This window comes from Myotis yumanensis, unplaced genomic scaffold (assembly GCF_028538775.1).
Source record: "Myotis yumanensis isolate MYYU_CA2020_CCGP unplaced genomic scaffold, mMyoYum1.0.hap1 SCAF_1, whole genome shotgun sequence".
NCBI classification, from domain to species: Eukaryota; Metazoa; Chordata; class Mammalia; order Chiroptera; family Vespertilionidae; genus Myotis; species Myotis yumanensis.
The window spans coordinates 187,246,139-187,268,611 of NW_027223752.1; the positions used below are offsets into that span (position 1 = coordinate 187,246,139).

The 22,473-nt window shown below is 40.3% G+C and overlaps 1 protein-coding gene across 1 annotated transcript in view; it reads left to right on the forward strand.

The window, feature by feature from the left end:
* RASGEF1B (RasGEF domain family member 1B) overlaps window positions 1-22,473 on the forward strand; it is a 532,983-nt gene that overhangs the window by 189,784 nt on the left and 320,726 nt on the right. Inside the window, exon 3 of the mRNA XM_070394093.1 lies at window positions 1,523-1,576. Within this exon, the coding sequence (XP_070250194.1) occupies window positions 1,523-1,576 (54 nt within the window). The remainder of the gene's footprint in view (window positions 1-1,522; window positions 1,577-22,473) is intronic.

A 22,473-nucleotide genomic window follows, 5' to 3' on the forward strand; every position in this document is an offset into this window, starting at 1 on the left:
AGCAAACCAAATTTAAGGATCACACCCAACCTAAATCTTAAACTTATTTTTTCTTCATTAATGATATTTTTTATGTGTGTGTGTGTGTGTCCACATCTGTGTTTTCTGTCCTTTAATACTGCATATTATTTGGGGGCAGATCATGTGTTGGCTCAGATTCTTAACTTTCCCTAGTGCTTGTCCCAAAACAAAATAAAACTCTAGGTGAGGTGGTAAATATTTTTATGATATATGAGGAGAGCATAGGAGAAAGTTTACATACATTAGATCTTCAAGCCTTACCAAAGTCTGTATTTATTATACATTTCTTTTGACCCTATTCAACCAAAATAAAATTATTAGTACATATATATATATAATATATATTATATCTATCTATCTATCTATCTATCTACCTTTTTATCTAAAGATACTTATTGCAGCAAACAAAGAAAACCAACACAAAAGAATCAAAACCTGGAAATCACTAAATATCAATCAATAAAGAAATGCATACATAAAGTATGGGGTATCCATATTATGGAATGTTACATAGCTATTGAGAATAATGAGTCAGTCTATATGAACTGACTTGGGAAGATGTTGATAATATAGTGTTAGTAGGATGGTGTGATCTCAAGAAAGAAAATTCTATATGTGCATATTTAATATAGTAAATATAATTAACATGTAATTCATGTGAGTGTAGAGAAAGTGTGGAAAGATGAACACAAATTTTTATTTTTGGTTACCTCAGTAGGATAGGTTAGAATGGTGATTAACTCATTAAAAATACATATTAGTTTTGTAATTAAAGAAAAAGAAAGATTTACTGAAACATAAAAGCAAATACTATGTATGTGGCTGACCACAGCTCAGTTGAACACTTCATAGGATAATCCAAAAGTAACAAACTTGTAAATTTCAACTGGCCTTGAATGTTTAAGTGCCTTTCTAATAGTTCATGAGGTCAAGAAAATAGATTCACAAATATGTCAATCACTGGGATGATGATGTGCTAAAGAAAGAGGAGATGAGATGCAAGCCTGTACGGTACTGCTGTTCAGAGTCACAAACCTCATGAATGGAGAGAAGCTCCATTCATCACTCAGCTCATAAAAGTTATCATTTGAAAGATTTTTGGCATTTGACATTTTGGACATACCTCTTCAAGATAAAGAGAAAGTACCATGTGTGGTTGAGAAGGTAGGTTTTGGAGTCAGACAACTTGTCTTTGAGTTCTGGTCTATTTCTGAGGTGTATGATCTTTGGCAACCTAATTGTGCTACAATTACCTTTTTGTGTGAAATGAATATAAATAAGAATCTTTATTTCACTGGGTCATTGTTTCCTATAATAAATGTTCCAGTTGGGGGTGTGTGTGTGGCACCGGGAGCAGGGAAAGGCAGACACTTTTTAAATTCCAGAGAAATCAGTGGGGTTCCAGGAAGTGGTACCCACCTTGATTGGAGATGCACAGGTCTGGGCCTATATCATTACACTCCGACGGTTCTAATGTGTCTCCCACCTTCCTGTTTTGCAGACCACCGTTTTCAGCACACTGGGCAGTGAGAAGTCCTTATCTGACTGCAAAAAGGTAAGTCAGCCTCTAAGAATTTCAGACTGCTGTCAGAGTAATAAAGGCTTCAGAGTTGATGACATTCACTTGAAAAGCAATGGTATTAATAAGAATGTTCTGATGACACATTGTAACCTTCTTTCTTCAGAGATGGAAATTTGAATGGTTCTCTTTAAGGAAGTGGAAAACTCTGTTACCATTTGACAGCATTTTTAAAATAGAGAAGCCCTGATTCAATATATTTCTATCTCGCTATTATTTGACATTTTATTCTGCGAGATGAGCCTCAAGGGAGTCCAGAGCAGGCTGCATTGCAGGCATCTGCATCTTTGTTTGCAAATTTAAATCTAATGAACTTAATACCCAATACAATATAAAAATGATTTTGTATTGCGAAAGAAAGCTGATCGTATAGCATAAAATCTGGTTTGGATTCACCACAATCAAGTTTGAGAAGCTGTCATGCTTTGCAAAAGGATTAGCCTCCCTGGCGTCTGGTGGAAGACATCTCTGTAATGGATCATGTCTCAAGACTGCCTGCCACAGTAGTAGCAGCGTGTCTAATTCCTGGCCATTGCTGTCCAGGGGGCACTTTTATCCGTCTCTTTAATCTCAGGTTTAACTAGATCTTCTCCTTCTTGAGGGGAAAGAAGTGATTTCACAGTCCAAACAACTCAAATAAATTCTTTGACGCCATCGATTGATATGGAAAACCAGATGCATAATGAGTTGATTAGTGTCTCATATTTTTGTTACTTGGCATTTCTTAGGATTTTATACCATGACATTGTTTGCTGTGCTGTTTCCATTTCTGAATTTTCTTCATATGGAAACAGGTAGCAGAGATAATCATCTTTAGTGGTGTGAGTGCCCACTGTTCTGAATGCCACCCATTTCATTACCTTGATAGTTTTTTAATTGCCTATTAGATCTCCATCTTAATTGAGTTCTGCTGAGTTTGTCTTGTTCTCTGCTTCCTGAGAGTGAGGTCCATGTAATGCTCTTAAAATTATAGACTTTTGAGAAAGGAGGGACTTTAGGGATCCTCTAGTCTCACTTTTCCCAGAGTGTTACTGCCATTGATATCATTTATAGGTGGACTTCTAGCCTCTACCTGGATATTCTGTTGACAGGGAACTTTATGAGCCTAACTGTTCACTAGTGAGACAGTGTTAGAGCGTTCTTCATTTTGCTGAGTCAATATCTGCCTCCTTTTGATTTTTGCCTAGTTATTTACATATAAAGTCTGTTAAACATTTCTTCTGAATCTTCTCCCCCCTCACCACTAGGCTAATGCTTTTCCTTCTTTATTTCTGTTAGGACATTTATATGATTGACTCCCAACAGCATGGACTATTGGGATCTGGCTGTTGGTTTTGAAATCTGGTTCTGCCACTTACTACTTATGTGACCTTGGGTTGGTTACATAACTGTTCCCTGCCTCACTTTTTCTGAAAAAGTTGTTGTCAGTATTATAGATGTCCCTCATTTCCCCTCCCCCCCTTTTTGTCCCTTCCCACCCAACCCCCACCCTGCCACAGGCCTTCCCCACACTATTGTCTGTGTCCATGGGTTATGCATATATGCATATGTGATCTTTGGCTAATCCCATCCTGACCCTTCCATCCCCCTTCCCACTGAGATCTGTTATTCTGTTCCATGCATCATACCACTGGACCTATTTTGTTGGTTAGTTTATTTGTTCATTAGATTCCACATATAAGTGAGATAATGTGATATTTGTCTTTCTCTAACTGGATTATTTTGCATAGCATAAGAGTCTCCAGGTCTATCTATGCTGTGGCAAGGTTTAAGAGCTCCTTCATTTTTGCAGCTGCATAGTATTCCATTATGTAAATATACCATAGCTTTTTAATCCACTCATCTACTGGTGGGCACTTGGGCTGTTTCCAGATCTTAGCTATTGTTAATAAGGCTGCTATGGACATAGGGGTGCATATATATATTTTTATTGGTGTTTCAGGTTCCTTAGAATATATTCCTAGAAGTGAGATCACTGGGTCAAACAGCAGTTGGATACCAAAACCACTGCTTTTAGTGTTTTGCCATCTTCTTCTGCCATTGGATTCTAGCTGCTAATTTATGGGTCTAGTTTTCCCCTAAAAAGTCAGCTCTTAGAGGGAAGGAACAATGGCTGATTCAGTTAGAAATAATAAAATAATATCCCACAGGTAGTAAGAACTCAATAAAGATTTATTTAATAAATGGATTTGCTATATACATGATTGTTCATTAGTGTGATATCATTTTGAGGCCATTTTATTCTAAAAAGCACTGTTTTTCTTTTTCATAGTTGTTGAGAAAAGAATATTGATTTTCAGGTTTTATTTATCAAGGTAATTTCTACACTAAAATAAGATGTTAACGGCTAGCTGGTGTTGGGGAGGAGTGGGGATTTCAGTGTTTAGCCAAAGACAGCAAGTATCCCAAGGCCTACTACCTAAACACCACCTTACATAGTTGTAAGATCACCTGTTCTTATTTTCAGCCAAAGACCAACCAGTTCACTCCTTAATTTGGAAAGCCTCAAAACATCTAGGGGATATACATGCATTCATTCATTCATTCATGATTATTTATTGAGTGCCTCCTATTGCAAGGAAATTGTTATCGTTAATATGTTATAGAGGAAAAACAAATATGCCGAGACTTGAAATGGCTTACTCTAGGGTACATATTAAACTCAGGCAGGCTCTTGGAGGGTAGACCTAGTCCCTATCTTCTGATTTTCTTCCTCTGTGACCTCTCTAGCCCACACTATTGAACTAGAGTTGACACATGGTAGGTGTGTACTGGGTGGATGAGCAGCAGAGAATAAGCCTCAGCATGCTCCACGGAATCTCCTGCCACCTGTTTTATGTTCGTTGATATTTATATCTTTTTGTGTTTTGATACTTTTCCATTTCTCAGTGCAAGATATTTGCACCCGGATACGTTGACTCTGTAGGGATATTCTGACATAGCACTATTGAACTTCCAGCATTTTAATTTAAAGGTAATGTGCAAAACAGATATTCTCACCTCTTCCCTGTGACTCCTCGCCCTGACCCTGACTCCCACCCCAGGGGCATAGGCCAGAGATAGGCCAGGCGTGATGGACAGCTGAGGGTGATGGATGGGGTGAGGGTCAGGGATAAGATGAATCCCAGGGATGGGTTAAAGGTTAGAGATTTGTTTCACAAATTACTTGGAAATGAAAAACAGTGGTTTTTCAGTTTGCCATCAAAATGCTCTGTTTTATCCTGTTGTAACTTCCATCTACATATGGTAACCTAGAGTCCCATCCAGAATCCTTGCCTATAGTCTTAGAAATAGGTTCCTCAGGTTGGAGAGTTTATTGAAAAAATTCAACTATCATTAGTTTATTGTACTTTTTTAGGGTGCAGGGAAACAGCTGCTTCTCTGTGTGTGTGTCGCTCTCTGTTCTCCCTGGACTTCTGAGATCTTAACCCATACAAATGACAACTTTAAAAAATAGGGTATTTAGGAAATATACCCCTATCATCTAAAAAGTATTGGTTTTATAATATGTGGGAACCCGAAGGAAATCCATCTGTTGGCAGCTGTAATTTGTGGTCGTGTTGACTTCTTTCTATTCTATCCAACCCTTGGCTTTGACTTGTGCCTCTCCACTGTCACCAATGATGTATGAGTGGGCACAGCACATGCCCATATCGTCTCTTAGCCTAGCATATGATGTTTTTTATTTTTAATAGACTTAAGTGATGCTTCACTCACATAGACAAGGTAATTTTCCTTCAGGAAAAGATAATTAAGAATATAGAATGTAATGAGCTACTAGATTCAAATTTTTCATCAGTGTTGATGGATAGGTTCCTGGGAAAACTCAGCCCAAGATAGTATATCAGTGGTTAAAATATTTACTCACAGTTGGTTCCTCAGCCTTTTGAAACTATATCGTATCTGTCTTCCTCTTTTTAAGACTAATACTTAATGTCTAGACTGCGCTCATTGACCTCCGCGAAGCTGGCTGGGCAGATTCCCAGGACTCTCAGCCTCTTGGCAGAATTTCCAGGCTGGTAGGTCATGGTGACTTCTTCCCATGACCTGAGAAAGGGCACAAAGTCCAAATCAACCCAGTCAGCATTGAGGAAATTCCTCAGTTCCCCCAGAAGAACAGAATCCCATGTTCTGGAGCAGTCACAGAAAAGGGAATCATTTCAAGTAAATTTAAATGCTGTTTGCTTTCTAAATAGATTTTTTTGGAAGCTATGAAGGTTCATTTTTGGCAGAGAGCGGTTTTTGCTGACTTGCTATAGGGCTCTCTGCTGGATAAAGGATGCTATATACCCATTGCAAAGTTATATCTTTTTTCATGTGTGCCAACACAGACCACTAATTTATGGGAAGGAAAGTTGTATTACTTTGAACAGAGGAATGGCACTGCAGCCTGTCCTCTCTCTCTCCCTCCCTTCTTCCCTCCTTTCCTCTCTCCCTCCCTCCTTCCCTCCCCCTCCCCTTGTCCTCTCTCCATCCCTCTATCTTCTCCTTTTATCCCATCCCCCCCCCCCCCCCCCCCCAGCAAAGAAAGAGCTCTTAGCACTCATTTGCAATGTTTGCGATAAGAATGGATGGTTTTGGATTCCATGCCCTCTTCTTTCAGCTTTTATTGCCCTGTTTTGGTTTTTATCATTGCATTTTCCAATCCCACTCTCCTGAGAGGCAGTATGGTTAAGAGCACAAGCTCTGGAGACTGGTTGCAGGGACTGGAGTCCCAGTTCCACCGCCCATGAGCTCTACAATTTTGCCTAGATTGCTTAGCTTCTCTGGGTCTCATTTATCTCATGTATAAAATGAGACAAATAATGGCACCGGCCTATGGAACTGCTGTGAGAACTGAATAGGTGGATCCATGTAAAATTCTTAGAACAATGTCTCAGTGAGAGATGTTCCTTTATAATTCTACCCTGGGCAGATGGAGACTAATTTCAGCCTTGGTGCTTTGAGTCCCACTTTATCTCTTTGCTCTAAAAGAGCAACAATATTAACAATATTCAGGAAAGCACATCAGTGGACTTGAGCTGACATCAGTATTTAGAGAAAACTAAACTCTAGTTGCACTGGAGAAATATGTTTGTATAGGTCTCTAATTCTTAGTAATTCTAAATTGTAACAATTAGAATGCACTCAAGTTCAATCCTGGGACAGGTTCCAGCTCTGTAGAAGCAAAGCATTTCTTCATAAATGAAACATAAAACCTTCCTAGTAGTAAAATGAACATACTTTTCTGTGTCTTCACAGAAAGTACCTGGCATAATGTTAAGCACATAGTAGACATTTAATTATGCTTGTTAATTCATAAGCTTGGGGCTAGTATTATTGTTCCTCCAAAGGCCTCCAGAAGAAGGCTTGAGGTGGGAAAGGCAGGGAGTGGAAGAGACTGCTCTTGGTATGTTTTCTTATGTCAGCACCTAGAACATTCTCAGGTAGGTAAAAATACCTTATTCCATTCTCAGAGGTACAGAATATAAAATATTTCTGTCCCTCAAATAAACATATAATCATTGCCTTTTCTAAATGCTAATATTGGCCCCGTTTGACCACTAGAATCATCATTTATTGGGTAAATATTCTTTATAAATGGGCCAGACAAAGTCAATACTGTGGCTAGAATGGGCCCGTGGCATTTAGATTCATTGAAGGGAGGCATTTCAATGGGTGGAGGGTTTGTGATGATAAATGCAGAGTTCTATGGAAGTGTGGGCTTCCTCGCTTTCAGTGTAGCAGCCATGGGGATAATTGAATAGAGTGAAAAATGGTGATTCCTCTATAATGTTATCACGTTATATCCCTAGCCTAGAAATTTTTTATTCTTAGCCTTGTGATCTTGAAATTTTGCAAGAGAAAGACACACATTCAAGTTCAGACTAAGTAGTCATGATTTACAGGATTAAAATTGGGTACAGAAAACAGTCTTCTGACCAGAAGAAATGTATTTCTTGTTTTTGTGGGTTCCTATCTTAAGCAAGAATCAAGGAATACATTTTAATCATTTTGTTGTTGTTTAAGTGTAGTTCACAAGCACATGTAGTGGCCTTAATTTAACAGCTGACTAGATATAAAAATTTACAGTATAGTAATAGAATCCCATCAGTAACATTACCTCCTGCCTTTTGAGGTGTGGGCATTTCCATGAATAAGGCCTTACTGCTAACTACACCACTGCCAATGCTAGAGCACCCATTATTCCCTCCCTGCAGCTGCTGAGGTTGTCACTGTCACTTTAAAATAAACAGCACATTGAGATCCAAGGTTGTATAATATAGTCATTGTCTGCAGCAGTAACATTGCTAATAGGAAGGAGTTAGTTAAGGGCAAATGTCATGAAAAATGTTGCTCTAATCCCCTTTGAGCTGTAATTATCCCAGCTGCATTTGCATGAAAACAAGGTTCAAGAACATGTCCTTAGTCAATGGTTCATGCATAACTAACTGCCCATGTAATACACATTTTAGGATATATTTGAAACAGTAGCAATTAGCAGCAGCACCCCCTAACATATACACCTGAAAAAAAAAACTATTTTGAGCTACAAATAAAACATGGATTTTTGTCACAGCAATTCCAGACTGCCAAAATAGTGTAATGGGATAGCAGAACTAAAGGAGTGTTGATGAATCTTGCAAATTATACATGCAAAAGGGGCATTTAAGAATCATACTTAATATACTGTTTTTTTTGTTTTTGTTTTTTTTGCATTTGTGTGTGTATTTGTGTGGGGTAAATACCACAAACTGTACTCTGTCCAGCTGTGTCATCACCACTCTAATTTCACTAGGTTTTTTTTTTCAAGTACTTAAGGTATTATAGTGAACTTCTGGTAAGTTGTGAATTTCCCTTGTGTTTGTAGAGAGTTTTCTTCTTGGCTCCTATATTACTGAGTCTCAAGGACACTATAGCAACTTTTTCTTCTTCATTTTCTCCTTCTATTTCCTTTCAGATTTTTCAGAATCTTATATAATCAAGACTGGGCTATAGCTATTTAAAAACAGGCTTGTGTGCTCACACACACATATACACATTTACTTCTACATAATGTGTTCTGAAGGATGAGCTTTTGTAGACATAGTTATCTTGTTTTCTTAGTCTACAGAAAAGTGTGCCAGGTCTGAAAGGAAGCATAATAAATAAAAGATGAATCCATAGGAAGAATGGAGAAGAGTTCATGAAAATTGGATCTTTGTACTGGCTTACAAATCCCATAAAAGCTGAGTAGTCAGAATACTTAATTTACCTCAATTAACAGTGATCACTCTTGCTATTGTTGCTCAAAATGGGACCAAGTCACTCCACAATTGAGCTAATTGCAACCTCTGATTTAGCTGCTTAGCTCTGTGCTTTTCTTTTGTTTTCATAAATGATCTGTACAGGCCAAATAATCTCGCCCCTCTCTCTCCTCCCACATTGATTGTTTTTCTTTATTATTTTAATTCTGCACTCTGATGATTACTGTAATCTCCTGAAGTCATTGCTCAAGCCAACCACTAAATAAGACAGCTGGGGAGCCAGTGTGATGGCTGCATTGCAAGGCCCAGAGCCAGCTCGGAGACACTGCTTGAAGAATTTCATGTGCATTCACCTATTCAACCCTTAGAATAATTCTACAGGTTGTGTTAAAAAATTCAACTGAGTGAAATTTAAAGTCTTACTGGCTTTATTCAACCATTCATGAATTGGGCAGCATCCCAGCTAGCAAATAGAAAAGAGTTTCAGAGGACTGTGCAAAATGAAAGCCCTTTATAGGCAGAAGGGGGTGGGAAATGGAAGTTACTAGCGAAGAGTGAATTGTCTCAGGCAAGGTCACCTTCCAATGCACTAGTGCTGACCATGCAATTCCAGATTTTAGGTTACATTCCATTGTGGTTTTGACTTGCAACTTCCCTAGTAACTAGTGAAGTTGAACATCTTTTCATACAGGGTGGCGCAACAGTAGATTTACAGTTGTGAGTATGCGAAACACAGAGTATATTCTTATATTGTTATTAATTATTGTATTATTTTTAATACAAACAACTGTAAACCTAATTTTGCTCCGCCCTGTATATCTGTTGGCCAGTTGTATGTCTTCATGGGAGAAGTGTCTGTTCAGATCCTCTGCCGTTTTTTTTTTTTAAAGAGAGTGGAAAGGAAGGGGAGCGACACACAGACAGAAACATCAATGTGAGAGAGACACATCGATTGGTTGCCTCACTCATGAGCCCTGACCCGAGCTTGCAACCAAGGTATACATTCTTGACGGGAATCAAACCCCGGGCCCTTCAGTCCTCGGGCTCATGCTCTGTCCACTTAACCAAACCTGCTAGGGCCTCTGCCCACTTTTTAATTGGATTGTTTGTTTGATAAAGAACTCATACAACAATATCATTAACTTTCCGTAAAATTTTTTCTTCTTTTTTCTCGTTTTCTTCATTTCTCTATTTAGCTTTCTCTGCCCTTTCCTCCCTCCCTCCTTCCCTTCTTTCCTTGACCTAATATTTCAGGTAACAAGGTGTAAGTTATAAATTGTTTCCATCTTCAACCTGCCTCCCCACGGACACACCAAATTTACTGACGTCTTCTTTAGGCCCTGGCTGAGCAGGAGGTTTGGATTTACTTAGACCAAAATAAATATTAAAAGTCTCTTATTTGGATGATAAAAGACAAATGAATCCCTGTCTTGAATGAGCCCGTAGTTCCTTGGTGGCGGCGGCAGGAAGCATTACTATGCTTGGATAAATCACAACAGGGTGAGTTCTGTAATCACTATAAACAACGCTTGGGTAGCAGAGAAAAGGATGCAGGTAGCCTTCCCTGGGAGAGACGCTAACTCCGTCTACCCTTCCCTCTCTACACTCTTCCCACGGCCATGTCAACATGCACCTCTGGGTTCTCTCACTTGGTGGCCGGGACTATTCGTCTTCCGAGTCAGGGGCTGGCGGATGGTTTAAATCAAGGACTTGCCTGCCCCATGGTAACGAGTGAGATAACTCTAGTGTTGCTAGCATTTTAAGCATTGGCACAGGAGACCGCATGCTCTGTCCTCTCTGAGGTTGAGCCTAAATGTAATAATCTTTAAAACCACAGACTATGTAGGCTTGCGGAACTGCCTGCATATGATGAAAAAGAAGTGGTGCTGCTGGTGTGGAGTTGCAAGATAAGCAGAGAACCCAGCAAATGACTCAGTGGGAGCTTCCCCCAGGGGAAGGATAGAGGAAAAGAGGGGACTGTTTTATTGGCAAAGGAAACTGGCACTTAACGTGATCATTGCAACCCCGGGTGCTTGGCTTTTCCCATTGGGGAGATCAAACGTGGTAAACGCAGAGCTGCACTTCCGAAGCTGAACCTTCTCGAGCTCCAGTCTCCATGTGAGATGTCAGAACAGCCACTATCCTTGGCGAGAGGAGCCCTTTAATTAATTTCAGCCTTGAGCTGGCAGCTTGCCACGAAAGCACCTGAGTATGGCTGCCTGTGACCAGGACTGCAGCAGGCCGCTGCCAGTGGCTTGCTGCTCCCCCAGAAGCGTGCACCTATCTCCGTAGGGGAAGACAGGGCTGCTGATTAGGGATCTGTTCCCACTTGGCTTTCTTAGAGAGAATTTTTCAGAACAGTCATTTCTCGGAAGCAGTTCTAGAGGTGGGACAAAGACAGAAAGGGGAGTCCTCCCTTCCCTTTCTGTTTGGAGAGCCCCTGAAGTCAGCATGTGGAGACAGCAGAAGGTGTCTAACGAAAGGTTGCACTTCTGGCTGAGTCGGAGCTTGTCATCTTGCATTAGCTCTGGAAATCCCAAGGTTATCCCTGTGGGACGAGGTCTGGAGGCTCCCCAGTGTCATGGAGGTGATCTGGCATTGTTCTGAGGGCCGCCCCCTGCTATCTCTTCAGGGGATTTGGACTCAGTTATCAAAAGCTGCGTGTCCAGGTGTCTCAGAGGAAGCATCCTGCAGGTTTGCAAATGTTTTGCGTGCCCTTGTTGTGCTTCGTGAAGCACCTTCTGCTCCTGTTGCCACAGGGGATGCCCTTTGGAAGACCTGTTTCGTTTTCTTAGAAGGGGCAGAGATGTGTTGGAGGGCGGAGCTGTGCTCACCTGCCCGGGCAGAGCTGTGCTGAGGTAGAAGTCCCAAGACTGTAATGCAAACCTCTGTCTGTGCAACTTCCGGCCCAAATCTACCCACACATCTGGCTTCCTTCTTCTGCTTTTAGTCCTGAGCCCTCATGATCTTGGTGGGGGAAGTGTTTTCTCTGGCTCTTTTCTCTCTGCTCCTCTTAGCTCACTAAAGTGTTTCTAAAAATCTTTAAGCCTCTAAAGAATGAGATTATGTACTTTCACACATCAAATGGAGTTATTATTTATTTGCTGGTAAACATAGGCTGTGTGATATGCAGAATATTTATAGAATCAGGTGATGTAATGTCCAGTTTATATGTAACTACTAAATGACTCTGGAGCCAAACTGCCCAAATAAGATGCTGCCTCCAGCACTCATTAACCCTGTGATACGCATAGAGTTACTAAACCTCTCTGTGCCTCCCTGTCTTCACATTTTTTGAGAAATCATATGAATCATATGTATTTTAATGACTTAGAAAGGTCTGTCTCATTCATAGCAGAAGTCAATAACAAACATCTGCACTGTGCTCAAAAGCAGCTCAAAAGCATTTAATACATGTTACTATGATAAGTCAGACTGAAATCCAGAGTTAACATGTACTTTGTTTTCAAATTAGAACACACAGAAACACAAACACACAATTAAAATATTGTGTTACTGCCCGGCCGGCGTGGCTCAGTGGTTGAGTCTTGACCTTGTACCAAGAGGTCACAGCTCAAATCCAGTCAGGGCACATGCTCTGGTTTCAGGCTCGATCCCAGTGTGGGGCATGCAGGAGGCAGCAGATCAATGATTCTCTCTCATCACTGATGTTTCTATCTCTCTCTCCCTCTCCCTTCCTCTCTGAAATCAATAAAAATATATTAAAAAATACTATGTTACCAAATGCCTCAGTTAGCAAATTGTTTTTCTCCAACGGAGAAAAGAAAATTTGTCAATATGTGGATTTTGTGTGCTTCTTAAAAGCAACATTTTTGCTACTTTAGTATAACTCCTAAACTCCTGATAAAGTAATATTACTAAGTATTAGTATAACACACCATACTAATGATGTGGGAGTGACCAGCTAAGGATATAGTTATTAAAGCCTTAAAAGTAAATGTAAACCTGAGACAAACCACAAAGAGCAAGGTGAGAAAACAGGTAAAAGGAGAAATTTGGGGAACACTACTATTTAGGGGTCAAACAAACTGAAAGTTGGAAAAGGAGACAAAGCTAAGGAGCCAGTAGCGAGGACCAGAGAGTTTGAAGATGCTGAGAACAAAGGAACCAATTGGCGCAGCAGTGTCTTGAAGATGGAGAGGAGAGGGCATCAGTCACGGGAGCCAGAGGGTAAATGCAGAAAGTAACCTCAACTATGAGGAGAAACACCTCACGTGCATAGAGAACATTTCAGAATGAACCGATTGGGTGTGGCATTTCTTCATTTTTCAAATGGAGATAGTAACGGTGAAGACATTCAACTCACGATCTAGGATCTTGTGAGTGTCTTGACGTCATTTCTGAATTTAGCTTCTCTTGATCTAGAGACAGTTGTACTCCTCCCCCAAATTCCCCTCACCCTCACCCCTCAGCCCCCACCCATGGCAAATGATCCACCCCCACACAAGTAGCCCTCGGTGGTGGAACAGAAACAAGAAACCCCATTAATTCCTGCTATTGGAAAGGGGAAGCAGACTCACAGGAGCCTCTGCTTGTGCAATTCTGACCTCCGTGCAGGCGAGCTACCCCGGGGTAGGTCTCACTTCTGTTTCCAGGAGATAATTTCCCAGGCATCTGGCTCTCCCTGGCAGAGGGTTTTCTTTAACGTATCCTCCCTGGCCGGAAGTGAAGATGGCACTACAGACTGTGTCCTCCTTGGGTGACAAGCTACTGTCTTAAACTACTACCATTGAACAGCCATAGTCCCTTTTAGTCCCAGGCTCTTTAACTTGATCAAAAACTTAGTTTGGGTTTTGCTTATTTGATTCCCAGTTAGTTAACAGGCATGCCCATAATTCTTTTATTTTTTTAAAATTTATATCCCCTGCTTTTTTTCTCTTTGTTGAAATCACACAGATAGAAAACGCACTGATTTTAAGTATACCGGCTCAATACATTTTGTATTTTCCCACGTGTCCAGCTATATTGAGGTATAGGACTTTTCCACCATGTAGTTAACTCCTCATGCCCCCCAGTAAAGTGGCTACTTTTCAGACCTCTATCACCATAGATAAGTTTTGCCTGTTTTTGAACTTTATATGAATGGAATCATACAGTATTTACTCTTTTGTTTGTGGCTTCTTTTGTCCAACATTGTGACTGTGAGAGTCACCTGTGGTAGTGCATGTAGCAGCAGGGTTTTTTTCTTTCTCTCCAATGTCGTTTGGTATTCCATTGCAAGTACACGCCACAATTTATTAATCTATTTGGCTTTTGGTGCACTTTTTAGTTGCTTCCACTTTTAGGTTATTGTGAATAACAGTACGATGGTTATTCTTGTACATTTTTTTTTTTTTTTTTTGGCGGCTACAGCACTTTCATCTGGGCATTCACACAGGAGTAGAATTTCTAGGTCATAGGGCATATATATTTATATTTAGTAGCGTCTTCCTAATCTTTCCCAGAGTGGTGTATCACTTCTTTTCATAGTCTATAGGAGATAAATTATTCTAATCTAAAGCTCTGGAAGTTTCCAAGCTCTCTACCACTCATAAGTTTTGCTCCATTTTCCAATGTTGTTCACAGGAGTGGATGAGGAGTCTTTTTGACCGCAGCCCTTGTTGGCATGAGCTAATTCAAATCCTTATGTGCCTCCTCCATTCAGGGGATGGGAAGGCAGAGTCTCCTTAGGGTTCCATGCGGTGCATTGGTTCCCTGGTCCTCTTTCATAGGGTCTTGATTGAGCTGCATCTCTTCGAGGGTCATCATCTACCTCTTGGACTGGTGTCTTCCCTCAACCCTTGAAGGATCACCAGCTCTCCTTGCACACCCTAGACATCATCCATGAGAGTCTGGAGTCACTCTCCTAGTTGAACAGTGGTTCTAGAACTCCCCTAAGAATACTGTTTACAGGTCTGTGTCCCATTGTTCAGAGACTCCTTGGGGGTAACAAAGATGTTCTCTCATCTTTGGAGCTTGTTTCTTATTGGGCTTTAGAGGAACCAGCAGCAGTACTTTGTGCCCAGGCAGCAACTAAAGCTTTACCTCATCCTCCTCATCTTTCTAGTATTTCATTCCCTGAGGAAATACCGACTAGAGTGATTATCAGAACACCCCATCCACCCTTCAGTTTATTCTCATTAAGCACTGGATTGATTGAATTTAGCTCCAAGATCAAAGAGTCTGAGAAATCCTGGCTAGGATTCTGGCCTTCAGGCCTGTGTAGAGGGTATGGGAGTCCTAGGTAGGGAACTGGATGAGGGGAAGGAGCAGGCTGTGCCTGTCTGCCCAGTGACCTCTACTGGATAGTTCACCTGGGTCTCGAAAAAAAAATGTTGCTTCAGTTTTGTGTAATATGATTGGGTGATCTGACTTAAATGCAGAAGGAGTGTACAAATGTGTTCAAGGAAATTCTGAGGAGTGACCTTAAAGGCAGCCTGGTTGAGAGAAAGGTCAGAACCCAGAATCTTGATGCTATGAAGTCAGACTAAGTTTATTTCTTCCACTCACTATCCTTTTATTTCTGCTGGATTTTTCCTATTAAAATTTTAAAACAAATCAACTATAGAATTTTTTGTTTTACTCAGTGTCTTTTACATTGACAGGAGTTGTGCATTCACTTATTCATTCACGCAACATGCATGAATACTCCATTAAGAATGTCCCAGGTCTCACCAGGTTCTGAGTATAAGCATTAACATTGAATACTATGTTTTGTTAGTGCCTAGCACCCACCTGCTGACAGAGACAACTCAATTCTTGGCCAAGTTTTTCTCACCATGTGTTTCTGGAGGTTCCCAAGAATTTTCACATGGACTTCTCAGGTTTCCTAGTGGACGTCTGCTAACTAGCATCATTTCAGGGAAGCCTGTCACTGCCTTGCTCGGCCGTCAGCCTTCCATGAAAACACTGCTCACCTGCCAGTCTGGTGAGTAGCCAGGACCCATTGTGGTGTAGCTTTGCTCCATAACCCTGCATGGGTTATGAAATGGGAGGACACTCTTTGCCCCACCTTTGCAAAGAACGTGGGCTCTTAGGCCTCAAAGCAGCACTGCTTGTACTCAGAATTTCAGTCTTCCCTGAACACAATGCCTCAGCTTCTGGTCTCACAATCCTGTTCCTACCGGTAAATCTAAGAGAAAAGGTGTGTGCCACAGTATTTCCCTCCAGTATGTTCATCTGTCCCCTCCTCCTCTGTGTCTTCCCTTTCTCCTGAACACTCTTGCACCAACATTTCTGCCCTCTCTTTTATCCAGAAACAGCTCCTAGATGTCTTTGTCTATAAACATATGTTCTCAGGTGGTTGCCAACCCAGTTTCATACACAGAGAACCTCAGAATCCCATCTAGACAGCTAGGATGCTCTGATAATCTACTTCTTCAAACTGGTGAGTAGCCCAAAGTCTATGCTCACAAGACTTCTAGTTCTAGAAAAGTGTGAAGGTTAATTAAGCAAAATGTTGGTCTCTTTGTTCCTCCAGACACCAATCAGTTGCAAGAGGAAGTTCGTGTTTATGTTTCTAGTGCTCTTTATCTCTGTAATGTGCATTTCAACAGTGTCTCGATCTAAAGGATTGAGAGCCAGAGTGTCTAGATTCTTATCTTGCCCTCCCTTCATAAATAAAAGAAGCTAGATCATTTATTGAACAACCAGTTCAGCATCCTGAGAAGAAGCTTGCTACCTCAGCATTTTTAAAGTTGCCTTTCATCTACTCTTTCTAGTAGGGTCAACAAGTGCCAGGTGAAGTCATAACCTGGTCGGGAAAACCTGCCAGTTTGGCTTCATTTGATTGTCATTGTGAAGTAAAAGAAAAAAGAAAAAGATTTTAGATGAAGGAATAAGCATAATTCCAGGAATAAAGGAAAACTGAAATTAGATTGATTCTATGAAAATTAGCTATGTATGCTCTTGAAAGATAACATTGATTGATTCTGGGGAGATTATGTTGGAGTTAGCACAACTAGTGAAAAGACCTAGGTCTTCGATCTTGTTTCAGCATGGATTTGTGTGGTTTGGGGACAGTATCTTACTTTCAGCATCTGTTTCCTCATTTGACAAATGTTTCTAATAGCCGTTGGGCCCAATATGGGAAGTGTTTGAAGATTAACTGTGTACGTGCTGGAACAGCATGAACATGCATCCCTTGTGTGAGGGTGGAGAAGAGGAGAAAACGGAGGGGTGCAGAAAGGAGACCGTATGCTTTCTGTATGGCCGATAGGAGGACAGAAGGGAAGATTTAAAAATTTTTGCAATTTTAGGGAAGGGAAGAAGAGAGCAGAAAGATCCAGTTAGGGGACAGTTTGTTGTGCTGTTTCATGCCTTATTCATGAGAGAAGCTGGGCCGTGCCTCTGTTTAGGAGTCAAACCATGATGACCCCTATGTACTGCTGGCTCCTCAAGAGCAGGAACCACAGTGTTGTCATTTCTGTCATCCCAGCACATCGAGACCAGGTGCTGAGACAGAGCAGTTTCCAATAAATGCCTGTTGAATGGTGAATAAATGAATGAGTGGATTCTGGGTGTAACTAACCACATGAGTATACAAAGCAATCTCCAGATAAATGCATGTTGCGTGAATGAATAAGTGAATGCACAACTCCTATCTGATGAATGTGCAATCAGGTTAATTTGAGGACTGTGAAATATACAAATAGGTGGGTACAAAGCAGGTAAAGCACAAACCCCAGTGGAACAGCAGGTAGAGCATTTTTAATCCTTGTTGCTGCTGCTGCTCCGAGGGATTGTTTTAGGAATTTGTTCATATGATACAGGGAGTGACTCTGTCAACATAGTTTGAGGACTTCCAAGTAAGAAAGGAATCTCTTTTGAACTTCCATTCTAAAGATTTGTCTTCCAAAAATTAGGGTGATTTGTAAAACTGCTAATTTTGTGTGTGATTTGCAAATACAGATTGGAAAATAGCAGCAGATGCTGTAAAATTGGGTGAATTTGTAGATGCGCTCAGAGCTGTGCTAAGAAAGTATTAAAAAGTCTGATCTTGAGATATTTGACCAAAATTTAGACTTTAAAGAACTGTAAACCCACTAGGGCCTCCTTCATACATTGTCAGTGCTCTGTTACATTAGTTGCATGAATGAGTGAGTCAAGAAAAGTTGGATCAGAACTTCTAGAATCCTCTGTTTTTCCTGTTTAGCTTACAAAACACGAACTCCTAGAGAAACTGGAAAAATAGTGGGTTGAATAGATGAAAGACTGTGATACTTAAACAGCTCCATTCACAGATATGTTTAAGACTTGGCATGGGAGAATGAGATTGCTTGCAGGCCTGTGTTTTTCATTTAGGAATGAAGAAGCATTTTAGCCAGTATAGAAAACAGCAAAGATAAGCAGGATATAGATATAACTCAGGAAATCATTTGAGTAAGAATGTGTGGTCATGAGGTATGTTTTAAGGGGCAAAGGATGACAATAGTTGAATTTCTTGGGTCACATCTGGGGGAGGATATTTTTTATACAAATTGACAAGAGTTTGTCCTACTGCTGTATTGCTGACTTTTGAAAGCCATTCAAGACTTCAAGCCTGGGTATAGGAAGTGTTGGGCTGCTATAACAAAAATACCATAGACTGGGTTGGCTTAAAAAAACACTTATTTCACACAGTTCTGGAGGCTGGGTAGTCTAAGATCAAGACCGTAGCAGGATATCTGATGAGGGCCCATTTTGTAGTTTACTAGTGGTCTTTTTGCTGTGTCACCACATGACAATAAGAGGCCCAGAGTTCTCTGGAGTCCCTTTTGTAAGAACACTAATCCCACTCATAAGGACTTCACCCTCATGGCTTAATTACCTCCCCAGAGACCCCACTTCCAAATACCATCACATTGGGGATTAGAATTTTACTGTTGAAGGGGAGGATGCATGTAAAATTTGTCAGGTAAAAACTTTCCCACCTGAACCTGCACATGCATGCACAGGTATGTGCACTCATGCGCATATATTCACATGCATACACACAGAGATACAGCCCAATAGAAGTATAATTCGAGATGAAGCAGGAGTAGTAGTTCAGAATCAGATGATGAATGACCGTCTAAGTAGTTTGGATTTTATCCTTTAGACTGTGAGGTTTCACTAAAGAATTTTAAGCAGGGCAACAATCTGATGTGCATTTTAGGAAGATCTCCCTTTTTAAATGCAGTGTAGGAGATGATGTAGAACTCATAAGCACCAGAAGATGCTACTGTATTAGCCCAAGCCTCTCCTTATTACCTGACTCTTAGCTCTGTAACTTATAAGACACTCTGTCTACCTCTGTGTTCTGCCTTCCATACACTGGTTGCTCAATCAACATTTCAAAACCGTAGGCAAGAAAGCAAGCTGGATCTGCACGGTGGATGTAAATAAGATGTCTGGAACCATTCAAGAAGGAGGAAGAAAAGGAGGACCAAGGAAGGGTGGGGGGAATAATAAGGAGGTTGGCTTTTACTTGGGACATCAAGAGATGGGAGTGGATAAAACATAAAGTTGCTTGGGAAAAGCAAATGCAAGTTGGAGCAGGCACACATGACACCAAAAGAGTGAGGTGAGAGAGATACGCCGTGCAGACTATGTGGCTGGAGAGAAGAGACACTTGATGTAAGGTTAGGTCCTCTAATCAAGCTGAATACAAAGGGGAATCCCATTGTTCATGAAGGAGGACAGGAGAGCTGTACCAAGGCGAGAGTCCTCTTGCCTAAAATCTGAGTTGGAAGATGTAGTTCATGAAAAATAAGAGGTTTCTGAATGCATGTCTCCCTCAAAAGATACATAAAGTGGAAACATTATTTAAGAGCAAACACCTTTCTGCATTGTAAGAATGAAAGTTTTGAGGGAAGAATTTATTTTACACCTTGAGAAAAACTGGTGACACTCAAAGCAACCCATTTCTGATAGATGAAGCCAGCTACTTAGAATAAATGGGCCAGAATGTGGGATTGAAGCACAACATTCAAATGGAATTTATAATATGGACATAAAATGAGAAGCTTGATGCAACCCACAAGAGTTATATGCTACAGCAACTGATAGATGTGATTTAAAGTCAATAAAATACCTTTGAAACTTTAGCTGCAGCAAAACTGAATTTTTTTTCCCCTAAAAAGGTAAGGAAATTTGGCAGATAAAAATTTGAAGACACTAGAGTACTTGTGCTAATAATGAAGATACGGGATAACCAGCTTATGAAATAAAAGTAGACAATCCTGGTGACACTCAGAAAAAGCTAGAAAATTTTATTGTGGGACTGTCTCATGGGTAAGAAAATTGGTTAAAAATGGGAAATGTGAAAATGAAACTAAAGCACCAAACATCAAGAAAGAAAATATTTAACCGACATGGTAGCTCAGGACAGGAACTGCACAATGAGGTTTTTGAAGAATGTAAGTGTTCTAGGGCTTATGGATTCATTTTGTGTTTTACAAAGTTTTTGGAAGTCTGTATGGGAAAACCTTTGGCAAATAGGATGAATGAGAAGTAAAAAATGAGTGTCAAAGACTAAGAAAGATATTAGATACTGGAGGCCACCACTTTACTGAAAATTTATTACAGTAGATTTTATCTGCAGGACTATCTGTAGTGATTGGCTGGATTAACCAAGGGCATGATACAAGGTGTTGTAATATAGCATATTTGGTGAGAAAAACAAGAATTGAAGGAAAAACAGAACATTTTAAAGCAAAAGATAAATGGAACACATGTTATATTTGAATTAATATGCTTTTGTTTGATACAACAAACCATGATGATTTTCCTTTAAGACCATGCAAAAATTTATGACACTAAATAAGATGAGTTGAAAGGTCTTTAAGTTACCCTCAGCCAAGCCATGGAACCATTTAAAAAACCACTTATTAGAAATGGAAACGTGAAAATGAAACTAAAGCGCCAAACATCAAGAAAGAAAATATTTAACTGACATGGTTTTTGAAGAATGTAAGCGTTCTAGGGCTTATGGATTCATTTTTGTGTTTTACAAAGTTTTTGGAGGTCTGAAAGAATGAAGGCAAAGAAAAATGGTAGCCACTACACAGCTTTATTCTAGGCATGGTCTGTTAATAATCTCTCCATTAGTGGGATTCACCAGGGAAGCAGAATGAGTAGGAGACATATATCAAGAAATTTTTTTTAAGGAATTGGTCGAACAATTGTGGGGCTGGCTAGGAATCCATAGGGCAAGGAAAGGGAGGCTAGAACTCTGAGTTAGGGGCTGAAGCTGCTGACCACAGCTGGAGTTTCTTCCGAGAAGCCTTAGTTTGCTCTAGAGCAGTGGTTCTCAACCTTGGCTGCACATTAGAATCACCTGAGAATCTTTTTAAAATGCTGATTTCTGGGCCTCATCCTCCAGAAATTCTGCTTTTTTGTTACTAATCATTATTACTAAACAGAATTTCTGGAGGATGAGGCCCAGAAATCAGCATTTTAAAAAGATTCTCAGGTGATTCTAATGTGCAGCCAAGGTTGAGAACCACTGCTCTAGAGGCATTTCATCTGATTGACTCACACACAGATCTCCCTTATTGTCAGCTGACTATGGACTTGAATCATATCTACAAAGTATCTTGACAATAATAGCTAGATTAGTGTCTGATTGAATGACTGGGATTGTAGCCTAGCCAAGAGACTATCTAACTCTCTTAAGAAAATGTGGTAAGAATGAGGTATTAAATAAAAGGGATATAATTGTAGAAACTAAGTCAAAGAGCCTGCTGGTCACTTATTCTGACAATAAAAGAAGGGGAGAATTTAAAATATATGACTGGAATATGAGAACTGCTGGATGGAGCCAAGTCACTAATTTACTCAATCATTCACTTAATCTCTCACTTCTCATTCATCAAACATTTGTTTCTAGCTACTTATGAGACTTGGCAGTTACAAGATACAGCCTCTTTCAATAAGTAGCTCTGAGCCTGGCGTGAGAGGTGAAGAAGTAAAAAGACATTTAAAAAATGCATGTTTTGGAACACAATATGATAGATGTGTGTGTATATGCTGTGGGAACATCAAGGAAGAGCAGTGAGGATGGTAGACAAATTGAAATGAATTTATATTGACAATGTAGAAATGGGTGACAGGCCAGTGAGGATCCCAGGCATAAATGTGAAGAGGATGAATCAAGGAAGTGGAAATAAAAATAGAGGAATTTTAAAAGTTAGCAAGCATGGGAGGGTAACATTTCTTATGCTAATTATGCTCTTACATATTCATGACATGTGGCTCTCCCCAAGAGTAGGTGTGATCCCACCAGCAGTAATGAAGATCCTTTTATGGCCCATGGAAAAGTAGCACAATCTCAGAGGGCAGCTGTGCATCTGCTAGGCTGGAGGGAAAGGAACATGCTGTATAGAATTTTTTCACACTTCAAGGTTAATGAATTTCAATTTTAAGAAGCCAGCAGATAAGAATGATGGTTGAGTGTCTGGGTAGCTGAAATACCAGATGCCCACGTCAGCTCAGAGGCTCCACTGGAAAGAAATAATTTTTATAGTGAATATATCTGTCCCCAAAGGCAGCAGGTTATGTCTTCCTTTTAGCCCCTGCCTTCCAAAATAGATCCCCACTGTATTAACTTGGATTCTTGTTGGCAAGTAATAGGAATCAATTGAAACAGGCTGAACAAAAAAACGATTACCTGTAAGAATGCAGGAA